We start from the raw sequence: 24,624 nt of genomic DNA, 5'->3' as shown, positions 1-24,624 counted from the left end.
ACTTAATCCTTTGGCTAAGCCGCAGCGCTGTGGTTTAAACAGTAGCTCAGGCGCTCAGTGGCTTAGCCGTTCGTATAATCGTTCGTTGAATGCAAAACACTCGAAAAGGTAATGTACGAGACAATGAAGTTGAGAGTCATTAACTAGGCTTAACTGTTGTTGGCTAAGTGTAGATTAATGTAAGTGCAGCGTGACGTACAGCGGTTGGTTGGTTAGTTGCTGAGCCGAATTTGAGTTTCTATTTGCTATTTCCTAGTTATTTTCTTGATTTCCTTCGGTTTCTTGGTTAACCGTACGTTCAGCGTCACAATTCCACGCTCGATTGAGTAAATCCTGGCAGTAGACAGGTTTTGGTAGTTGGTATTTGTCTATTTTGGTATGCACTTTGCGCGCTCCTTTGGGGGTTCTTTTGTTTGTATGCTTGATGTTATGCACTAATGATGATGCATGCCACTTGAACTTCAGTTTTGGCCTGCATTCATTAACATTGGCGGCGACAGGATAATCCCAGCATTACTTACCAGTACCATAACGCTTTACGATGCTGCTGAGAGCCGAAGAGAGGAGTTGTGATGAATAGCGGAATATTGTAAAAAAAAAATTGTTATTTGCATGCTGTTGTTGTTGCATTTTTCTTTGCTGTGTAATGTGCTCTGCCTACATTTTGTTGCTATTATTATGGTAGTTGATTTTCTAGGCAAGTTGTTGTAGTTGTAGTTGCACTAAATTCTATGTTGTGTGTGAACAATTTTCGTAGTATTTGTTTAATGCAAATTTTATGGTAGGTGTAGGCGTTCAGTTACGGTTTTTAGGTCGTTATTGTAGGTCTTGCAGTTTGTTTTTTTTGTTCTTTGTGTACTTCACTTCTTTTTCTTATTGACATTTTTGGTTCACTGGTATTTTTCTCTTATTGTTTGCTTGCATTAAACGCTTTGCTTGCGTGTTTATTGCTTAGTTTTGGTTTTTGCGAAGTCTTCGCCTTGTTTACTTTCAATTGAATAAATTATTATTCAAATTGTTCCCGCTCCATCACGTATAATCAGTACGCCAAGTGCCCTATTGACAAGAAGAAGAGGGAAGAAAAATGTTGGAAATTAGTATGGTTTTAGAAGTGTTCTTGTAAAATTAATAGAATGAAAATTGCAAGCGCTCAGAGTGTGAGAGTGACACAAAAAAGCATAAATTCCTGCCAAGCGCCGATTTACAAGTGCGAGCGGTCGCCGCAATTTACACAAAGAGTAATTTGGAAGGAGAACACACTGGAAATTCTCTTTTGATGTTTCATTCGCGTTCACACGGGCAATATTGTTTTCGGTAACATTCGTTGCTTCTGACGTTCACTTCTTTAAGTTTGACAAAACGAATAAGAAGTACAAAGCATATCGCTAGGATGGGGGGAAAGACCCCTCTCTCTCCCCCCCGTCCGTCTTTCTCCCACGAACAAAACGTTTCCCTTCCAAATGTTTCCTTGTGTAAATCGGGACTATGACATTCGTAATATTTACATTAAATACTCATTCGTGCCGCTTAAGCTAAAAGAGAATTGCCCGAAAAGAGAGCGAGCACAAGTGCCTAGACGAGTATTGCGCAACAGTGATGGCGAACCATATTAGGCTTTGCTTTTGCTTTTGATTTTAATTTTAGTTTTATTTTTTTATTTTTTATTTAAGCTTTAATTTTAATATTAATTTCTATTTTTATTTACTTAAACTACAATTTAGGTTTCAATTTTAATTCGAATTCTAATTTAGATTTAAATGTAGCTGTAATTGTGATATTAATTTGAATTTAAACTTAGTTTTTTAAAATTTTAATATTAATTTAATTTCAATATATTTTTATTTAAGCTTTAATATTAATTTTTTTTGTTTCAATTTTAATATTAATTTTTATTTATTTTTAGTAATTTTTAAATTTAGGTTTCAGATTAATTTCTAACTTAAATTAAAATTTTAGATTTCAGTTTAAAGTTGATATTAATTGAAGTTTTCATTTTATTTTTAATTTTAAGTTTAGTATCAATTTTGATTAAATATATATTTTATTTAAATATTAATATTGATTTTTATTTTTGTGTACTTAAACTTCAATTTAGGTTTCCATTCTAAATCTAATTTGGATTTAGATGTAACTCTAATTTTGATATTAGTATGAGTTTAAATTATATTTTTGAATTTTATTTTAATATTAATATTATTTTTATTTAAATTTTAATATTAATTTTAATTTTAATATTTTTTAAATTTAAATTTTATCATCAATTCTTATTTATTTTTAGTAAAACTTCAATTTAGGTTCCAGTTTTTATTCTTACTTAAATTAAAATAAATTTTAGATTTAATTTGATCTCAAAAATTGATATTAATTTTTTTTATTTTCCAGTATTAAATTTAGTTAAATTTATATTTTATTTAAATATTCAGTTTTTTTTTTATTTACTTAAATTTCAATGTAGGTTTCAATTTTTATTCTAATTCTAATTTAGATTTAAATGTAACTCCAATTTTGATATTAATTTGGATTTAAATTTTATTTTTAATTTTTATTTTAGTATTAATTTTAATATACTTTTTATTTAAGCTTTAATATTACATTTGATTTCAACATTTTTCGAACTTAAATTTTAATATTAATTTTAATACTTTTTTAAATTTAGATTTTAATTACTTTTTATTTATTTAAAAAATTAAAATTTAGATTTTAGTTTTCATTCAATTAAAATTAAAATTTTGCATTAAAATTTTGAATTTAAGTTTAACTAAGAAAATTTATATTAATTTAAGTTTAAACTTTTTTTACTTAAATTTCAATTAAGGTTCTAATTTTTATTCTAATTTTGATATTAGTTTTAATTGAAATTTATTTTTTAAGTAAATTTTAAAATTAGTTTTTATTTTCTTAAACTTCAATTTAGGTTTCCATTTTAAACCCAATTAAAATTTTATATTTCAATTTGCCTATTGCTTTATGTTAGACTTGAATTTAAATTTAAAATTTTAAATTTTACTTTTATTTTCAAATAAAATATTTTTTTTTCATTTAATTCATATTCTAACTTTAATTATAGTTTTAATTTACGTTTACTTTTATTGAAAATTTTCTGGCAGTGAGCCACTGTAAATTCCCAAAATATTTTCGATAATAAAATTTAAATTTAAGCTAATTTTGCAAAATTTCAAAGCGTTTCTCTCCAATATTTTGCTCTTTTGAGCTGAGACGCTCTTCCAGCAAGCGAGTGATGTGCATGCACTATTCCATAATTACAATCACTCTGCCTGTTCTGAAATGAAAAATCATTTCCTCGCTTTGCCACTTTTATTTTTGGAATTCCGCATATTTCTGGCATCTCAAAACTTTTACGCTATTACTTCTTCAAACATATAAATTCCAATTCGATGCACTCTCAGCGTTCGCTTTTACACTAACAACACTAAATGTATTCAAATGTATTGTAAATCATTCACTTCAACTCACCATCGAACCCAAACCGAGATGATACGGCTGCGAATGTGGCACCACACCGCCACCCAGCGAACCCGCCGTCGAGAAGCCACTCTGCAGGCCACTAGAAGCACCCAAGGCGCCCATGCCGCCGGTATACCAGCCGCCGTGCATGTGCGCATGTGCGGGATGTAAACCACTGGAAAGATGGCCATGTTGGGCTGGAATGGAAGGGAAAACGAGAAACAAAAAAACGAAATCAAATATCTGTATATTAGCAAACAAACGGCCATTATTTATTTATGTGTAAATGCAGTAATTACGTGGGTAGGGGTAAGTATAAGTAAATATGTGCACATATGTAGGTATGTGTGTGTCTAGATAGCAAATGAGCGCAATTTATATGCATTTTTTACTGGGGAAGTAGTATTGTGCAATATATATTTACGTATTTACACAAACACAAATACTCCTAAATTATGGCAGTGAGAAATAACTTGTAAAAATTTAGATTTTAGCATAGAAAAAAAAAATCAGAATGAAGCTGTAACCTAAATATTAAATAATAAAATAAAAAAAGAAGCAAAAAAAAATTTTATAATAAATTTTAATTCTAGGTTTTACGAAAGGAACTGTGTTTTTTTTATTTTGTTCTTCAATTTTTGTGTTTTAAACTCAAAATTCGGTATTTAAGTTTAAATAACTGCCGTTGCGATGGACTCACAACGGACAAAATTTAATCAATGAATTTGATATCGCAACTGACAAATTTTAATTTTTGATTTCAATTTAAAGTTTGTCAGTTGTGATTATCAAAACTCGTGGTCTCAAATTCATTTTTTCAATTTGAATTTTAAAATGAAATGAAGTATTTTTTGTGTTGTTTTGTAATGTAGTTTTAATTTTAATTATTTTCCAAATTTCTGTGAATTAAAATTAATTTCATTAAAAACTATTTTAATTCTAATTTTAACACTAATTTCAATTTTGATTTTAGTTTTTATGTTATATTAATTTTTATTTTTACTTACTTAAATTTCAATTAGGGCTTCAAGTTTAATTTTATTTTAATTTTGATATTAATTTTAATTTAATTTTTTTATATGAATTTTAATAATAATTTTTATTTTTATTAAACTTAGTTTTAATTTATTAATTTTAATTCAAAATATATTTAAGTTACTGTCTCAATTTTTATTCTAATTTAAATATAAATTTAAACTGAAATTTTAGATTTAAATTTAATTTTATTTAATTCTATTTTGTATCTAAATTTTTGTATTTATTTTGATGAAATTTATTTTTATAAAAATTTGACCATGAGGTTTTATTTTTTTTTTACTTAGTTTTCAATTTAGGCTTCAACTTTAATTCTAATTTTTTTTATTAATTTTTGGTTTATTAAAAATATTTTAGTATTAATTTTGATTAAATTTATTTTTTCAACTAAATTTCAATATTAATTTTTATTTTAAAGTATTTTTTATTTAAATCTTAACTCAAATTTTTGTTTATCTTTACTTAAATTTCAATTCCGGTCTCAATTTTAATTCGAATTTTAATTTTTTTGACTAATTTTTTTATTATCTAAATTTTAATATTAATTTTTATTACATTTATTTTCTCATTTAAATTTTTATATTCATTTTGACTTTATTTTTTATTAATTGTGGTTTAATTATCAACATTTTTGTATTAATTTTGATTAAATTTATTCTTTTCTTTAAATATTACAACAAATTTTTATTTTTATTTACTTAAATTTCAATTTCGGTCTCAGTTTCAATTTTGATTCTAATTTAGATTTAAATTTTCGACTTACATTTAATTATAATTTTGATATTAGTTTTAATTTTAATTTATTTTCCTTTAAATTTTAGTATTAATTTTGATTAAATGTATTTTTTATTAAATTTTAATATTAATTTTTATTTGTCTAGTTTAATTTAAATTTAGATCTCAATTTTAATTTTAATTCTAATTTTATTTTTTATTGTTATTTTAATTGTAATATATTTATTATTTAAATTTTAATATTAATAATATAATTAATTTTTTTTATATCTTGAATCTAAATTTTAATTTGTTTTTCAATTTAAATTTTAATATTAATATTTATTTTTGTAGTAAAGTTTCAACTTAGGTTTAAATTTTAATTCAAATTTTGTTTTGGTTCTTATTGGAGTTGCAACATATTTTGTATTTAAATTTTAATATTCATTTTATAAAGTTTTTTAAATCCAAATTTTAATTTTTTTTAATTTAAATTTTAATATTAGTCTCAAGTATTTTTGTTTTTAATTTTTAGTTTTTGAATATATTTAATACTAATTTTTATTTTTGAATTTTTTTCAATTTAAATTTTAATATTAATTTTAATTTTAATACTTTTTTAAATTTAAGTTTTAATTTATTTTTGATTTATTTTTAGAAAAATTGAAATGTAGGTTTCAGTTTTCATTCTAACTCAAATTAAAATCAAATTTTATGTTTAATTTTAATTCAAAAATTGATATTAATTTAAGTGTTAATTTTATTTTTTATTTAAATTGTAGTATTAAGTTGAATTGAAATTTTATTTTTAATTAAATTTAAAAACGAATTTTTGTTTTTATTTACTTCAATTTCAATTTAGGTTCGAATTTGGTTTGAATTTAATTCTAATTTTGTTACTTATTCTAATTTTAATTTATTTTAATTCTCATTTAAATTTAAATTTTAGATTTTAATTCTCCTTTAAATTTAAATTTTAGATTTAAATGTATTTACAATTTATTATAATTTTAAACTGAAACAGAATTAAAAAAAATAGTTTTTTTTTCGTAATTTTTTTGAATTCTTACAGTATTCTTTAGTTATACGCCTACTTACGTTTTGCTCTTATTCAAGATTTGATTGCAATTTTCATTGCATTTGTAGTCTAATTAAAATTTTTGTTTAAATTTTGGGTATTTCAGTTCAATTTTTATTATATTTTGCTCTCACAATTTCACATTTCAGTTAAAGAAATTGGAATTGATCAGTCATTCTAGAACTTGCAGTAATTTAAATTAAGCTTGACAATTTAGAGACCAAATAAATAAAAATAAAAATATAAGACACAAACAAATGAAAATATAAAAGAATAAATAAAGAGAAACATGAATAAAATAAAATAAATAAAACTTAAAACAAAAAAAAAAAAAGAATAAAAAAAAAAAATTAAATAAATAAAATAAACCAAACTTAAAACTTAAAACCAAAAACAAAAATAAGAATAAAAGAAAAATAAAAATTTAAATAAATAAAAAAAATCCAAAACACCAACAAATATAAATAAAAATGGGTTAACAGGTAAAAGTATAAATTAAATTAAATTAATAAATAATACTTAAAACCAAAAAAATAAAAACAAATAAATAAAATTATAAATAAATAAAAAAAGAAATCAACTCAGCTACTCTATTGCTAGTATCCGTGCTTTGCTTTGTGTACATTAGCATATATTTATTTAATTTTCTGATATTTGCTTCAAATTAAAATAATAAAACTTTAGCTTTTAACAGAAGTTCGTTGTGCTAAACTTTTAAATGTCACTGCCATGCAAATAAAAAAAGGAAAATACTACTCACCCATCGATGCTGGAAAACCGCCGCCGAAGCCCTTTGAGGGATCGAGTGGCTTGAAATCTCCCATACCCAAATGGCTGCCAATGGGTAAACAAGCACCACCCAGGCCCTTCTTCTTTTTCGACTTGGAGGATAGTTTGCGATTTCGCGTTTGAATGCCCTCCTTCTTCATGGTGAGCGGACGGTTGACCTGGAAGCCAGCAAGAAAAAGATGAAACAATTAAATCAATTATTTTGATAACGCCAAGCTTTTAAATGATTAATGGCTAAGCAATAAAATAATATATGAATTCAGCAGTGGGAATATGCACACATGCAACCATACACACATACAGACATACACATACAGCCATACACACATGCAGCCATACACATAAGAGTTGAATTTTCGTTATCAAACTGCAGCGCTTTTATCACTTTTAAGAATGAAATTTCCGTTGACCTTCAGTAATATTTTAATGCAGACAGAAAAACGCCCACTTTCGGGCCCTTTCAGGGTTAACGTCATCATATTTTTCACAAGTAAATGTGCATTTGGCATTTGTAGTGACCCAACGTCTGCTGCGTCGGCCACTTCCGCTGTCGGCACTGCATCACTCAGCTGCAACGCAAATTTCACGTACTAAACACAGCTTTGCTGTAAAACTCTTCGTCACTTCATTGCATTACAACCTTTGCGAGCATACGCGCACATACACGCATACGTACACATGTACGTACACATTGACAATTGCATCTACTTCGCTTTCTATGCCAGTTACATTTAAATACCCATAGCTGCTGAATTCTATGGTACGATTCGCACTGTGTGTAACCGGAAAAAATGAAACATTACTATATTTTTACATGATCAGATAAGAGACGCAGTGTGCGATTCTTTTGGCCGATAACTTTTCCATACTCTTACGCTGCGGCAGCATAAGCCATAAGCACTGCGCTACAACGCCCTTAACGGCAAATGTCTGGTTAGGTAGCGAGTGCTACTTACACATATACAAGTGTGTGTGTATATACACTAGGGACGCACACACATAAATATTAAGCAGCACGAAGCGGCAGGCAACTGTTCAGCCAACCAACCAACCAACCAACCAGCCAGCCAGCCAGTCAACCCAGCGCTCACCGCGTCTACTCTGCCCATCAGCGCACCAACCAACCAACCGTTGAATCAACCACCTTTGCCTCCACCTTTTTGTAGCTATTTTATTTAATTATTTTTCTATATCGTTTATTCGTTTTTTTGTTTTTTTTTTCTTGCTTCTTTTGCGCGGCAGAGCTTCCATTGCGTCGCTGCAGGACTTTTTTGTGGCATGAATTAGTGTGGCTTGTGTGTGTGTATACCAGTATTTAAATGCGTAAGTACGGTTGTTTGAATGTGTGTGTGTGTATGTGCGCGCATTTTTGTTGTATACATAAGTACTGGCATATGTTACGCTGTAGGCTTATCACTTGCGAAAAATCAGCGTTGATGTTAGAAAATGCGCTTCATTGCGCTACAATTACAATATTAAGTTACTCTTTAGCAGCAGCACCAGGGGAAGGGTGCCAACAGCCTAGTGAACAACCAACGAAACTATTCAGCCATCCATTGAAAGCGCTAGTCAGCCTGCGAGCCAGATTGCCAGCTAACAAACCAACCAGTCGAATGTAAAATAGTTGAAAAAAAAAAACAAAATCAAAGTACCTTTAAAGTACCAGGGCGTGAATTACGTAGTATCGTCAAATGGGATGCAAGTGGGAATATATGTACAAATACACATACATATACGTGTGTACGCATACAAATAAGTTTTTATATATGTATGTGTACAGTGGGTATTTTTCACGTTAGATGCTGATTCATTTATTTTTTTCACTTTTCCGGTTTTTGGTGTGATAATCATTGCGAAAAATACTGCGAGGAGTTAGATTAGAAGTCCAAGCACTTAGTCAAGAGACCATTGTACTACACCCGGATATAATTCAGAAGAAAGAATAAAGATAGGAAACATAAAAAGTGGATGGTAAGACGGTTAAATTAGTTTGAGGTCACTCTTCCACAAATCTCTTGGATTCATTGATGAATTTTAAGAGATCCGGAAGAGGAAGAGAATGAATTTTATTCATATGAACTATATCCATGGCTCACAACGGACCCATTTCGTGGTCCAAGTGGCATCGTTGTCTCTATGGCTACATCTATGCGGCTGCCAAACCTTACATATATACTCAATATATCGCAATCCAATATCCTACGTCCGATTCTGGCAAACGTCGAACAGCTACAGAGAAAATGCTCTGTGACACATCCTCATAACAGGATAGGCATATCGGGCTATCTACGACTCCCATTGGCTGAGCCGTTGCAGACGTTGTGCCCTGTGATTACACCCACCAGTACTCTCAGGCCCTTTCTGTTTTAGGAGAAAGGTCGCTATATTCCTGTTTGGTTCTATCACAAAGCACTTGGCTACTCTGCAAGAGTTCAACCCAGACCCACATCCTCTATGGATACATCCTCGTTAATCCATAGTTAAATCGATGCGAAATTGACACCTAGAAAGGGATCAGGGCCTAGTGGCACACTTGCAGAGCCTTCATTTGCCAATTTATCAGCTAACTCGTTCCCTGTAATACCACAATGTCCAGGCACCCAAATAAGACTAACTTTGTTGTATTTTGCAACACTGTTCAGTTTTGACTTGCATTCACCGACTAACTTCGAAGAGCAGCGAGGGTTAGCAAGGACTTTCAGTGCAGCTTGACTGTCACTCAAAAAACCAATACTGCTACCCTGCCACTTTTTCTCAGTTATCCAGTATGCCACATTCAAGATGGCATAGAATACCGTGTCCTGTGGCATAGGCGGACTCAGTGTCTTCGTCTAAGTACCATCCAGATCCGCTACCATTACTGGTTTTGGATCCGTTGGTGTCTTATCAAAAGTTCTCTTACACTGCCAGAAGATTTTAGTGTTCGAGGGACCTTCTGCTCGACGTGCTTCTTCCAGGTAAGCTTACTATATACATAGGTTTACCCTTAAGTATATATCTAACCTCAGAAGACAGTTGCAGTGTTACCCCTTTCAATATGGGTAGTAACAGATGGAGGGCCGTTTTCTAGTGAAAAGCACTAAGGTACTTTTTATAGGAGGAGAATAAGAGGAGTTGTGAGAATAAGAAACTTAGTTCGGATTTGGCTGCAACGTGTGAGAAATTAAAAAAAAAAAAATTTCTTGAGATTATACTGGCTGGTCATCAGATCTGAATCCGTTTTTCTTTTTAGGAGAAATATGCATACCACTTATGCATTTTTTATTGTAATGTAATATCAAATTTAAATATGGGAAACAAGTAATTTTATGTACAATAATTCTACCACATAAAATTTAATTCCTGTTTCCTTTTTTAAACGCCTCTGGCTGTGCTCGAAAGTATTTTGAATAAAATGTTTACATTTCTCATACAAGTACGGCCATCACTGTTAACATAACATTTTTCTGTTAGGCGAGCTAAAGTAGTTCTGAAAGAGACTTCATGCGCTTTGATGGCACAATAAATGAGTATGAAATTTTAAGTGTGATATATGAATGCGTCAAAATGAGGTTTGCACTTCGAAGTCATCGACTTTTGTGCCCTTTACTCATCACAGTGCCTCAGCCAAACACAGAGCTCTCAGTAAACCAAAGATAGAGCTGGGTTGGACTGCGCTTAAGTGCGTTTCTTTTGGCCGTATCCGACTGATATAATAATGGTTTTTGCTATATCATTAAATTCGAGAAGAAGAAGGCATAATCGAATTTCCATGCATTAGCGACAGAAACGATAGGAGTCTGTGCACCATATCCCAATCCTGTGCAGTTGGCTACGCATATTCGTGGGAATGCCCGTGAACACCTTCAGTTTGTCCTTGGTGAGTTGGTTGAACTTTTTTGATCATATATGAAAATATTTTGATCAGCGATAAGCTAAAACTATGAGACGTCAGCTGACACCAAACTATTCGCCTGGCGTAGCTCCATAGTTTGGTGTCAGCTGACATTTCATAGTTTTAGCTTTGCGCTCCTAAGCTCCTGCTTGATGCTGTTGTGTGTTGTTCCATGGCAAGAAAGCGCTTGACTTCTATCAATAGTGTGATGCTATACAGTGATGATTTAGTTTAAGCTCAGTGTAATATTTCAGAGGTCTTAAAGAGTCCGCAAAAATATATAGCATCTCAATATTTTGACAAATTTTCATAAAAATAACAAAATTTTGAATCAATAATAATCTCTTCTTCTTAATTGGCGCGATAATCGCTTACGCGATTTTGGCCGAGTTTAACAAAGCGCGCCAGTCGTTTCTTTCTCGTGCTAACCGGCGCCAATTGGACACACCAAGTGAAGCCAAGTCCTTCTCCACCTGATCCTTCCAACGCAGAGGAGGTCTTCCTCTTCCTCTGCTACCACCAGCTGATACCGCATCGAATACTTTCAGAGCCGGAGCGTTTGTAACCATTCGGACGACATGACCCAGCCAACGTAGCCGCTGGATCTTTATTCGCTGCGCTATGTCTATGTCGTCGTAAAGCTCATACAGCTCATCGTTCCATCGTCTGCGATATTCGCCGTTGCCAACGTGCAAAGGTCCAAAAATCTTACGCAGAATCTTTCTCTCGAACACTCAAAGCGTCGCTTCATCGGATGTTGTCATCGTCCAAGCTTCTGCGCCATACGTCAGGACGGGCATGATGAGAGTCTTGTAGAGTGTTAGTTTTGTTCGTCGAGAGAGGACTTTACTGCTCAGTTGCCTACTTAATCCAAAGTAGCACTTGTTGGCAAGAGAGATTCTACGTTGGATTTCAAGGCTGACATTGTTATCGGTGTTAATGCTGGTACCTAAATAAACGAAGTCTTTTACAACCTCGAAATTATAACTGTCTACAGTGGCGTGGGAGCCGATACGCGAGTGCGCCGACTGTTTGTTTGAAGACAGGAGGTACTTCGTTTTGTCCTCGTTCACCACCAAACCCATTCGCTTTGCTTCTTTATCCAGTTTGGAGAAGGCAGAACTAACAGCGCGGTTGTTAAGGCCGATGATGTCAATATCATCGGCATACGCCAACAATTGTACGCTCTTATAAAAAATTGTGCCTGAGCGATTAAGTTCTGCGGCTCGTACGATGCTCTCGAACATCAGGTTAAAGAAGTCACACGACAGCGAGTCACCCTGTCTGAAACCTCGTTTGGTATCAAACGGCTCGGAGAGGTCCTTCCCAATTCTGACGGCGCTGCTGGTGTTGAGCAACGTCATCTTACATAGCCGTATTAGTTTTGCGGGGATACCAAATTCAGACATCGCGGCATACAGGTAACTCCTTTCCGTACTGTCGAATGCAGCTTTGAAGTCGACGAAAAGATGGTGTGTGTCGATTCTCCTTTCATGGGTCTTTTCCAAGATTTGGCGTATTGAGAATATTTGGTCGATGGTAGACTTTCCAGGTCTGAAGCCACACTGATAAGGTCCAATCAGTTGGTTGACGGTGGGCTTCAGCCTTTCACACAATACGCTCGCTAGAACCTTATAGGCGATATTTAGAAGACTTATCCCGCGGTAATTGGCACAAATTGCAGGATCGCCCTTCTTATGGATTGGGCAGAGCACACTTAAATTCCAATCGGCAGGCATGATTTCATCCGACCATATTTTGCATAGGAGCTGATGCATGCACCTTACCAGCTCCTCGCCGCCATGTTTGAATAGCTCAGCCGGTAGTCCGTCGGCGCCCGCGGCTTTGTTGTTCTTTAGCCGTGATATTGCTATTCTCACCTCGTCATGGTCGGGTAACGGAACTACAATTCCGTCGTCATCGATTGGGGTATCGGGATCTTCACATTCTCTACGACATGCGCAGCTGTCACTGTTTAACAGGTTCGAGAAGTGTTCCCTCCATAATTTAAGATTGCTCTGTACGTCAGTCACCAGATCGCCGTCTTTGTTCTTACAGGAAAACGCCCCGGTCTTAAAACCTTCTGTAAGCCGCCGAACTTTCTGGTAGAATTTTCGGGCGTTGTTCCTGTTGGCCAGCATCTCAAGCTCTTCGCACTCACGTATTTCGGCCTCTCGTTTCTTCTGTCGGATAATACGTCTCTCTTCCTTTTTCAGCTCTCTGTAGCGATCCCACATGGCTCGCGTTGCGCCCGATCGCAGCGTAGCTCTATAGGCGGCATCCTTTCTTTCTGCGGCAGCATGACATTCCTCGTCGTACCAATTGTTTTTTCGGGCAAATATAATCAGTAAAAACAAATTAATAAAAAATTAAAAATTATTAATAAAAAATAAATTAATAAAAAAATGCGTACCCAAGCTTTAAGGCCCATTAAACGCTTATACAGTGCAAATTTGAAGTGGCTCAAAATTCTCATTGAATTTTCATAATTTTTTTCCCTCACGTTGCTTCTTATTGTTTCCATATAATAAACCCAGACTTTTTTTTCTCGCATATTAAGAAAATACTTTACACTTTATAGGAAAAAAGTTATTAAAAAAAATACGAGATTTTTTTGCGAATAAACTTGCACTAAAATTTAATGGCGTACCCAATTTCTTTTATTCTGATTAAGAAGTTTGAAATGTAGTTAAACATTCGCCCAATTTTTGTAGTTTTTGTATAAAGTTGGATTTATATTGATTTTACAAGCTATAGGTAGATAGGTGAAATCGTTGAGTGCCAATCTGGCACTCCTCAAGTAGCACTAAAGCGCCGTTTTGATGCCATTATGCGATCTCCAACTGGCAGATATCTACAGCCAGCCAGAGCAGTTGACATAATGGAGGAGATTGATTGGATTTAGGTTGGCGCACTGCTCCAGGTTGTCGAAGAAAGGAGCGCCCAGTAAACTTAGTCGTCTAGCTGCCAAAGCGGAACATTTACAGAGAAAGTGCTCTACAGTCTACTTCTCTGGGAGCTATACTTTTATACCAGAAACAAGCAATTTTAAAATAATAAACATTGAAAAAAGCAAAATAGTCAAAACTGGTCGAAATAATTAGGTGTTGTATTTTTCTCGTGGACTGTATTCAAATTCCAGTTGAGGAAAGATGATGTTCAAATACTTTCAAGGTACAGGTATTTTTTTTGTTTTTTTTTGTTTGTTAGCAGACAACTGTGCTCCTTCCTCTTATTAAATATTGAGGTTATGAAATCAAAATTGCACGCTTTCTATGTATCTGCATTTTCCGTTTTTAAAAGAATTTTACTTAATATATGCAATTTTTCTAAAAAATAAATAAAAAAAAAGAAAAATAAAAATTTATGGAATAAAATTAAAAAAAAAAAAATAAATAAAAATTTAAAAAAGAAAAATAAAAATTTATAAAATAAAATTTAAAAAAAAGTTTTAAATTTAAATAAAAGTTTCAAAACTTCCATATAAATCATGAACTTTTAAAAATAAAGTTTGAATAAAGCTTTTGCCTCACAGTGCATCGACATCGTCAATGCGAGCTTTGGAGTAAAAGGAAACAATTTCAAAGTGAAGATTTGAATATTTACATAAGTAGCTGTTGTTTTTTTTACTTTTATCTACACTGAAACTGTTGTTGCAATTTCTGCCGTAATGCCTAGAAAAGATGTGCGGCCCTAAATCAAGCACCAAAATGCTTTAATGCAATATTTTCGAAATAGCATGCAATTTTTATACAAAAACAACTACATCTGCATCAACCATTAGTTTTTTTTACTCTTCTTTCACTACATTTGAAATGGCAACAATTTGCCTGCGAAGAGCACTAATTTACCTTTGGAGGCAATGCATAATGCGGGAGAGAGCGAGAACGAGAGCGTGAGAGGTAAACAATTAAAATAAATACTTGAGTGGTTGAAAACTATCACTCAGATGCCGCTTTACAAATCGAAAAATACAACAAATACACTTTTGAATAGAAGAAATATATAAATGGGAGTAAAATCAGAAAAGCGAAACAGTATCATTTACATTAGCTCAGCTAGGGTAGACGGGCTGAAAAAGTTGTAGTTGGCCCTACTTCCGCACCATTCATTACCAACAAGCAGTGGCTGCTGAGATGACAATTATTAGGGCTCGTTGCGGCACAGCTTTGTTGTATTGTATGAGTATTGTATTGTATTTGTTGTTTCACTTTTTTTCGTTGCAATAAAAAGCCGGAGATTTGCGAAAAGGTAAATAATTGCTTCGGTAATTGATACTTTTTTTTATTAGAGGGGAGAGCAGTGAGACGTGAGCGACGCTTTGACGTTAAGTGGCATGCTGTGTGTGTGACTGTGTGCAGCAGGAGAAGTAGGAAGGCGAGTAACATGGATGATATTAGGTATTGAATACAGCGACAGTCGCAACAACAATAGCTGTGTCGTAGTTGAGCGCGTTGACAATTGAAATTGCTACAATTTTCGGCCCAAACAATGCCAAGAGCAAATTGAAATGGGATTTTTCGATGACATCACACACCATACATACATACAAACACGCAGAGTATGTGCCAACGGATGTAGTGTTGCGCATGCCGTTTGCCGTTTAAGCGTTTAATGAGATGAAAAAATTAGCTGCCTACTTTGCTATCAGCTGCTTCTGCATTTCTGCATTTTGTTTGCACGCTCAACACCTACTTTTTCTCTATTCAAACACTAATGTTATTTACTTTATAACTTCTTTGTGTGTTTTTATACTTTGAATTTTAATTTATTTTTTTTTCCACGTTTAATGATGTGTACGCTATCATTAACGCTTTTAAGTAATTTGTAAGTAATTTACACGCGATTTCTTGTACGTCACGAAGCAGTGTAAGGTGAAGAGGAAATGCATGTGCATACATACATATGCATATACATGTTTATGCGTATATATGTATAAATACTTGAACTATTAATGTTCTTAGTTATTTTTTTATGATAAGAAGAGTACACCTGCCGCGGAGCCTTGGATGTGGAGAGCTGAGTGAAAAGTGATGTGCAGGAAGGTTGAAATTTATTTGAGAGTAAACTATGAAACTTGTGTAAGGGGAAATTTCAATTAGAAGCTATTTGAGTAGTAATTCGGTGGGCACTAATTAGATAGATTGAATTAAGAATAAATAATAAATAGATTGATGAAATAAATATCAAGTAAAAGGTGTTTTGGCTGGGATGTAATCGAATTTAATAATACATCGCTGGCTAACTAAATATGTTAACTAGATTGGCCTAGTCAAATGTTTTACTTAGATTTAATACATATACAGTCTTGGCCCAAACTAAAGCACCCCCCTAATGCAATTATTGCAAACAAATTCAGAACATTCGCATACAGTGAAAAGTCGGCATGAGAAAAACAGCATTTTATTATTTTAGAAAAAAGGCGCAAAAAGGCGAAAAAGCGGTCAGAAGATGCATTTTGTGCTGTGATCACACTAGGAGACACACAAGACGAGCCTATAGCAGAAAGCTGGCTACAAATGTGGTAGACCCAAACGTGGTTGAATAGAGTTAGTGCCTTATGGATGCCATTTTGAGTCCTCCCGAAGTAATGCAGAAAGTAGTTCCGGCAAGGAAGTCTCCCTAGAAGAAGAGGAGGGATTGTTTTAGTGGCCAACGCTGTAGACAACGGTCCTGTAGGTGCGAAGGCAAAAAAAACAAAAAAAAAAGTAAAAAAATTAATAAAAATACCATACACCCGTTGTTATTGTTGTTGCAACAGCATAAATATTCCCCATACATATACGGCGAATGCTGCTGAAGTGACAGTCCTTGACCGGATATATATCCGGGTCGTTCCGATAACGTAGAACCGGCTGTCGTGGTAACGATACACCCGTTCGATAATCCCAAATGCCCAGCATCATTTTCTAACCATGGTTATGGCGTCGACGTGTCGCATTAGCCGTGCTTCACCTATGCTTATCTAAATGGATCCATTTTTCGTCCCCAGTAGAGATACGATGCAAAAACAGATTCTTTTTGAAGCAGTATTTCAGACATACAAAATCATCTTTCGATACTTTCTGTGTATGGGGCTTGTTTTTTAAAGTCGTAGTATCTTCTATCAAACTACTGTTATGCCAGCTTTGAGAAATTTTTTACCGGTTCCTGCTAAAATTGCACTTCTATCAAAAAAGTTCCCCAGAATTTGTGAGTTACAGATATTATTTATTATTATTAGAAGGCCATTACGCACTGCGACCGGAGCTGATCTATTGTGAAAGGCCTATTTTTGTAACCCTAGAGTTTTAGGCTTTTTAAAAATTTTAGCACAATTTTGGGTTTGTTGTTCCAAAGATTGCATGGAGATACTATGATATATACATGTAATTCATGTCCCGGAATCTAGCCTAGGGTTACTATGTTGAGGTTTCCTAACGTGTTGAGAAGGTTTAGGCAATCATTTACCAACTTAGAGGTGATAGTTGTTGATAGAAGGGCTTTTAGAGCCGCTTGGCTATCTGAAAGTATGTACCTCTCATTTTTCTGCTAAGGCATTCTCTCACACATATTTCAATGGCATGTATTTCTGCCTGGAATATTGTTGGATAGAGTCCCATCGGAATCGATTTTTTGAATTTAGCCCCTTTGATTCCTGCCCCTGTTCTACCATTTTCCAATTTGGACCCATCAGGAGTTAGAGTTAACTTTATAATCATTGTAATATAGGGACATTTTTTTCTGTCCTTGTGCACTCCTCTCGGGAGCATAGGGCCTCGACAAGACTCTTCCATCGTACACGGTTCTGTGCTGCCGTTTTTGCACCGTCCCATGAGATGTCGGCATCTGCTAATTCGCGCAGCTTCCACCTTCTCCAAGTGTTTTTTGGACGACTATGACCTCTACTCTCTTGCGGGCTCCAGTTCAGTGCCATTCTCGTGATGCTGTTTGGTGGTTTTCTCAATGTGTGACCTGACCATCCCCACTTTCTGCGTTTTATTTGCCTAAGGAATAATTTTGATGCATATTCTCCATTTATGCTCAGTAACAGGAGAGTGCGTTAAATTTTGTAAAATATTATATTTTTTATTTTCATTTCAATCCGCAACATTACTAAAAAAAATTATTTAAACAACCATGTCTGTATAACGCGTTAATTTGCCGACGATTATGTCAGCATGCATTGGTTGCACTTCATTTACCGATCACATACACGCACACAAACAAACGCATACACGCAAACGCAATATGTTGCAGCTTCATTTTCCTGCCAATGCACTCGAACTGCGGCAAGCGATGCGCGGTGCATGCAGCCTCATTAATAAATTAAAGCGAATTCTTAATCGTTCAGCGAGTTGCCATAAACGAGAACGGAGCAGCGGCGCAACGGAGAAAAAGTAGAATTTAGTAGATCGGTGAAATAACGCATTTGTGCGAAGTGAAGAGCAGAGTGAAGGGGAGTGGAGTGGAGTGTGGAGAGGTGCGTGATGGCGTTCGACACAGTTGAAGCCGTCAAAAAGATTTATGCATAAATTAAATGGCGCACAACGCAGCGGCTGCAACAGCAGGAGCAGCTACTGCCACTGCCACTGCTAAAGTTGCCTACGACGGTGAGGTGGCTGGAGGTAGGACGCTTAGTTGCTTGAATGCTGGGATAGTTGGATACTTTGTTGGTTGGTTGGTTGGCTGGTCGGTTAGCAGTTGGGTCGCTCGGTTAGCTGCTGGCTGTGAAGTTAATTTTTGACAGGCCTGCACGCGAACGTAGCATGTGTGTGTGTGTGTGCAGCAAGTGGCAAGTGGCAACTTCATATATTTACAAGCGCTACTGCAATGTTAGCTAAAGTTTTCGCTGGTTCCACTGTCGCTGGGTGGCATTGAGCGGCGCTCATCATTCATTTAAATGCTTTGTAATAGCGCGCGCCCATGTTGTACAACAACACAATTTGCTTTCGTTGTTATGGGCTAATTGAGCGTAACCTTCGCACGATTGGCAAGGAAAAATACAACACAAAAGTTTAATTAAAAATTAATAAAATATTTGTTTATGCGCTGATCTCCATTTCTTCAAGTTTGCCTACGTTGGCTCGTGAGTTTGCGCATGCGCCACTTGCTGCTTGTCCATAAGTGGCTTATGTCATTTAAATGTACGTACATATATATGTAGATATTTGTTGCATGACATTTGTCTGTAGTCATAGATATGCATGCGTATGCGCTTCGCCAATCTTACGCAATCGCAAAAAATCCGCAAATCCTCTATAACAATTTAATTCTGCTTTGAGTGTTTCGAGTGGATTTGTGCTGAAGTAAATTTTCGTTAATGAATTCATGGTCGTTTGATTTGTAGAAATTACCGAGCAATAAAAAGAAATAATAAGTAAATGAAATTGGTAAGGCAGTGCTAGATGCGGCCCGGACTGAACTTCGTACGCCTGCGTAGATTTTAATGAAATTTTATTTGGGTTGGCTTTTAATTTTTGGAATCAAACAAACTCTGCAACGATGCGAATTATAGCATGTTAAAGGCCACCGGGAACGAACGGATGTGTGGGACTCCAAGAAGAGAAGCGTCATCACTAGCATCGCGCAACGGAGATGCCAAACCACGCTGCGACGGCAGAGCCAATGGAATACTGAACCAACACTGGCAGATAGACGGCGAAACTCATTCCATCAGTAGGCAAATGGGTCCAAAGAAACTTCGGCGAAGGGAATTACTTTCTAACCCAATTCCTCTCGGGCCACAGATACTTTCGGAGACACCCGGACCGCATGGGCAAGTTAAGCGATCCCAAGTGCATATACTGCGAAGCGCCAAGCGATGACGCTGAACACACATTTTTTAGTTGCTACAGCTGGCTCGCGGAAAGAGGTGCTCTGAAGAAGCAGATTGGCGACTTCGCGCCGAGCAACCTAATCAGGCAAATTCTGGAATGAGGGAACAGCTGGAATGCGGCAAAGAGATACCTCGAAGACATACGACGAAATAAAAGATAGACCTCGACACAGCGCAACAAAGCGAAGCCTCACAGAAGGAGACACAAGAAGACAAACCTATAGCATAAAAGCAGGCTACAAATATGGGGAACTCGGATGTCGGTGAAAAGAATTGGATATCGTTTTGGGCCCTTTTAAAGTAATTCCGAATGTATTTCTCTTAAAAAACGATTTGCCGTTCGGAGTTGACTTAAAACTGTAATTTCCTCCATTTCCATTTCCATTCCAGGAGGAGCTCGGCCAACACCTAACAGAAGTATACAGGGTTTGACTGAAAAGTAATGAGCCTTCCCGCGCGGAGCGTCTGCCAAGCGATCAATCTAATCGGCTGGTGGGGTAAAATGATCGTTGGACCTTCCCCTTCCACTAGAAACCGGTCCTAGTTCGCTGGTAACAGCGGTGCAGTCAACATCGCGTTTTGCAGTGGCGAAAATGCAGCGATCGTTGGAGCAACGTTACTCGATCAAATTTTGCGTAAAGCTAAACAAAACGAGTACCGAAACCATTGGGCTACTTAGGGAGGCTTACGGGGACCAATCTCTGTCCAGTGCCCAGGTAAAACGGTGGCCAGTCGCCACGACCCAAGAAGGCGCGTATGTCGAAAACCATGCTGATCATCTTTTTCGATTCTCGAGGCATCATCCACAAGGAGTTTGTACCTCCAGGAAGCACTGTAAACGCGGCATTTTACAAAGAAGTGCTCCTTCGGCTGAAAAACCGCGTCGCCCGGGTTCGGCCCGACCTCGTCAACAATTGGACCTTTCATCCCGACAATGCGCCGGCGCACACCGCCTTCCTCTACACCTCTGCATTGGCCAAGATGGGCGCTCCGGTGCTTCCCCACCCTCCCTACAGCCCAGACCTGTCCCCTCCGGACTTCTTCTTGTTCCCGCGCCTGAAAAGAAAGCTGAAGGGGAGACGTTTCGACTCCATCGAGGCGATCCAAAAAACTGTGACTGCCGAATTGAACGCGATTCTGGCGGATGAGTTTAAAAACTGTTTCATGCAGTGGAAGGACCGCTACCAGCGGTGGAATGACGCTCAAGGGTTCTATTTTGAAGAATATTAGTTGTATAAGCGAAAAGGTTTAATAAAACTGCTTAACAAAAATAACGCTCATTACTTTTCAATCAAACCCTGTACGCGCTAATTACTTATTTAATTTTATATAGAGAAATAAATCGTTATATGAACACAATTATAATACCCTCATACAAAACTACGCGCGGGTATACTAACTTCATATCTTTTCCATTAAAAACTGTTGACACTTTACATGCGCGCAGTTCCGCAATGCCCACCCACTCAAGCGCTGGCAATAATTGCTGCTGTACACTTCAAAACCAACGCAATCTGCAAATCTGGCTTAAGCAATTTATCAATTAATCTACTTGCTTGTGTCTGAACCAGGCCACTCATACGAATTGGCTGCCTATTAGACGCCAATGCTAAATGCGTAAGAGCAAAAAATGTTCAAAACTAAAAATAAAAACTCCGCAAACACTTTTCTCCGAACGCTTATTAATTTCTTTGCGAGGTGAGTATGTCAAATTGTAACGACATGCCATGATTAGCTTCTTAAGTCCTTATCTTTATCTTTATATAAATCTTTTTATAACTATTTTCGAGCATTCGGAGAGCGCGCGCGCGCCTTTGCTACCCTCACTCACCTTATTCGAAAATTGTGTCCTACACCAACAACAGCGACAATAAGCACATAAAATAATCGTTTGTCATAGTGACGCCATTGTAACCGCGTCGCCATCGACGACAAGCTGTGTGGGACACTCGCTAACGCAACAGGATTTGTGGGACAGGATCAATTTTCTCAAAAGCCATGTATGTGTGTGTGTGTGCCGTAAGCAGTGTGGAATAGCGTACATCGTTTTATACCTTCTACGGGTGTCGAATGCCTGCATGCGTGCCATAGAGTAAAGATACGAACACTGGGAAAAATACAGTTATTTGGGCAGACAGTCGCACAGCAGGATCTCAATTTGGCTACAGAATGTTTTGATATTTTCTATGTTGTAATGTATTTGTTTTCTGTGTTTCGTTTTTTTTGTTTTTGTTTTTGTCTTTTTACGGGACAAGCATGTGAAAAGGAGTCTCACGACCCTTGGCTATTTGCTATAAATAATCCAATAAAATTATATTTTTATTTTCTGTGCTAAAACATTAAGGGGACCTGCATATTAACGACTGTTCACTTACAGGTGTAGATTTTATGACATCGACAGGCGACATACAGACATACATATGTACATATGGCCACACATACTGACGCACCTACACATATTGATGTACCTACACCTACCCCGCAGTGAAGAGCCAAACTACTCAGCAAACATTTGAGTTCAGGGATTGGCAGTTGCTGGTTGAGGTGACATCGATTCGCCTCCGCTAGTGACTAGAATTGCACCAGTTGCAAAATGAGAGAAATTAGAGGTGTAGGTAGAAGAAGGCACTCTTCTCTTACTCAATATAAGAATGGAAGTTCATGGGAAAGCATACAGGAATACTAAAAATGAAGTGGAATGGCTGATGGCAGATATCAATGCTAGTTTTTTCAATTCACGGCGCTATTCGTAGCGTCCTTGAGTGCAAAGGGGTCCCATCGAAATTGATTCACGAATTGACACAGACGCAAGTTGTCGGATATGGCATGAGAAACTTCTGGGGGACAAAATCAAAATATGAGCAGGTGTACGAAATGGTCTGGAACGATCATTGACTGGAGCCTCCAAAGAAGCCGCAGACGAGGAAGACCAGTACGACCTGGACACGACTGTTGGAGTCAGAAATCCGCGTCATACAGCTAAGCTGGAATGCAGTTAATAGAGAAAAATAACATCAGGCAAATGACCACCACGACCACGCTTGCAGGGCAATATCCTTTTCATGAAATTTTCCATAACCGAATTGTAAAGTGACTGTCCTATGTCCTCCTCGATAGCCTCACGAATTCCATCTCAGAGGTCTTGAATCGACCTTGGGCTGTTGGCGTAGACCTTTTCTTTCACGTGGTCCCAAAGAAAAAAGTCACAAGGTGTTAAATGACAAGATCTCGGTGGCCAATTGTGATCACCTCTTCGATAGATAACACGGTCCGGAAACTTTTCCCGTAAAAGATCAATGGTTTCGTTGCTTGTGTGGCACGTAGCGCCGTCTTGTTGAAAATAAATGTTGTCCAGATAGCATCCAATTCCGGACATAAAAAATCGTTAGTCATCTCTCGATAGCGCAATCCATTCCAAAATAACACCTGTTATTGGAAAACCCTTTATTTAGTAAGCTTTGCCATTTTATCATGCAGCATTTCGTTTTTAAAGTCGCGAGTCGCAAATAAGACGATGGGTCGGGAATAAAGATTTGTACTGCGCGCGATTTCTTCACTCTTCACTACATCTTCGATAGAACCAATTGTGGATCTTGCTGGTCTAAAACCAATTTGTTGTCTCACTGATAGGCCTCCCACGTTACTTAAAGCTACGTTCAAGCGCGACTTCGGAATTCGCTATAACAGATTACCCGCTTTGTCAAGCAAGCAAGTCGTTATATATCTCTTAATTCCTTGCCTCCCTGATGGGAGATAAGGCCTCTACAAACCGTTTCCAACGGTCACGTTCCTTCGCGATAACTTTGACTTCTTTGAACGATTTCCGAGCAGCCTTAAATTCTTTTCGAGAGTTCTCTCCCAAGTGAGCCTAGGACGCCCTTTTTTTCTACTGCGTTGCGGAATCTAATCGAATACAAAACCTGACCTGCATGTGTCTGTGAGATCCTTTCGAAGAGTATGGCCAATACACCTCTACTTTCTCTGCTTTATGTCAGTCTGGATGGGTAACTGCTTACAAATTCAGGTCTCACAGCCGTACAAAAGGACCGATTTTACATTTGAGTTGAAAATACGCAGCTTTGTACGAGATTAAGTCCGAAATAAACAAGACTGAGCTAAAATAGAAACGACAGAGGCTTTGTTCTGATAACTTCGACTTTATTTTTTCAAAACAGTCACTTCTGGCCTCAATACACTGTTTTGCGTAATATAATAGCTTTTCGAAAGAGTGTGTCAGGTCATTGACTGGAATCCGGAGTGCCCTTTAGGATGTCGGTACAAGCCTTTTGGATGGCCTCTATGGACGCAAAACGTTTTCCTTACATGGCCAAATGGAATTTTCCGAGTAGGTAGAAGTCACAGGGAGCCATATCGGGCGAATACGGTGAGTGATTGCTGGTTATGTGTGTGTGGAAATCGATATAGAATTCCATATCTTGTTCAGTTGAGCAAACGCGGTACGAGCTTTTGCGATTATGCTTTATATGTCGTCTGCTGCATCTCCGTCCGTAGAAGCTACACTTCCCAGGTAGGTGAAATTATTGACATTTTGTATGCTGGAATTCATAACGCTAAAGCTACTGCTTGGATCCGCGACATTTACTTTAATTCGTACTGGGCTTTAATTAGCGAGCGCAATGCCTCGACGATACAAGGCATCCCAGAAGAATGGCGCCAATACCCGCTTAAGGAGGGGTGTGTTTCATTAACGGTGCCTGCGTTCGAAATGGGCAATAGGGAATTATGATGCTTCCCATCTGGGCCTCTCCAAGTGCTGATGTGATTTTGCTCCAAGCTCTTTCCTAACAATCTCATAATCGGGGCTACCACAAGGGTTATTATGGTTCATGA

General features: G+C 36.3%; 1 protein-coding gene across 2 annotated transcripts in view; it reads right to left on the bottom strand.

The window, feature by feature from the left end:
• Positions 1–875: 875 nt before the first annotated feature.
• LOC129253324 (GATA-binding factor C) overlaps positions 876–24,624 on the bottom strand; it is a 198,783-nt gene continuing 175,034 nt past the window's right edge. For both annotated transcript variants that reach the window (XM_054891637.1, XM_054891638.1), the window contains exons 6-8: positions 7,053–7,239; positions 3,475–3,662; positions 876–1,056 (exon numbers count right to left, since the gene is read on the bottom strand). In XM_054891637.1, coding sequence (XP_054747612.1) covers positions 1,030–1,056; positions 3,475–3,662; positions 7,053–7,239 — 402 coding nt within the window. In that variant the 3' untranslated portion in view covers positions 876–1,029. The remainder of the gene's footprint in view (positions 1,057–3,474; positions 3,663–7,052; positions 7,240–24,624) is intronic.

The sequence above is a fragment of the Anastrepha obliqua genome, chromosome 1 (assembly GCF_027943255.1).
Source record: "Anastrepha obliqua isolate idAnaObli1 chromosome 1, idAnaObli1_1.0, whole genome shotgun sequence".
NCBI lineage: Eukaryota > Metazoa > Arthropoda > Insecta > Diptera > Tephritidae > Anastrepha > Anastrepha obliqua.
This window is presented reverse-complemented; position numbering and strand designations above follow the sequence as displayed.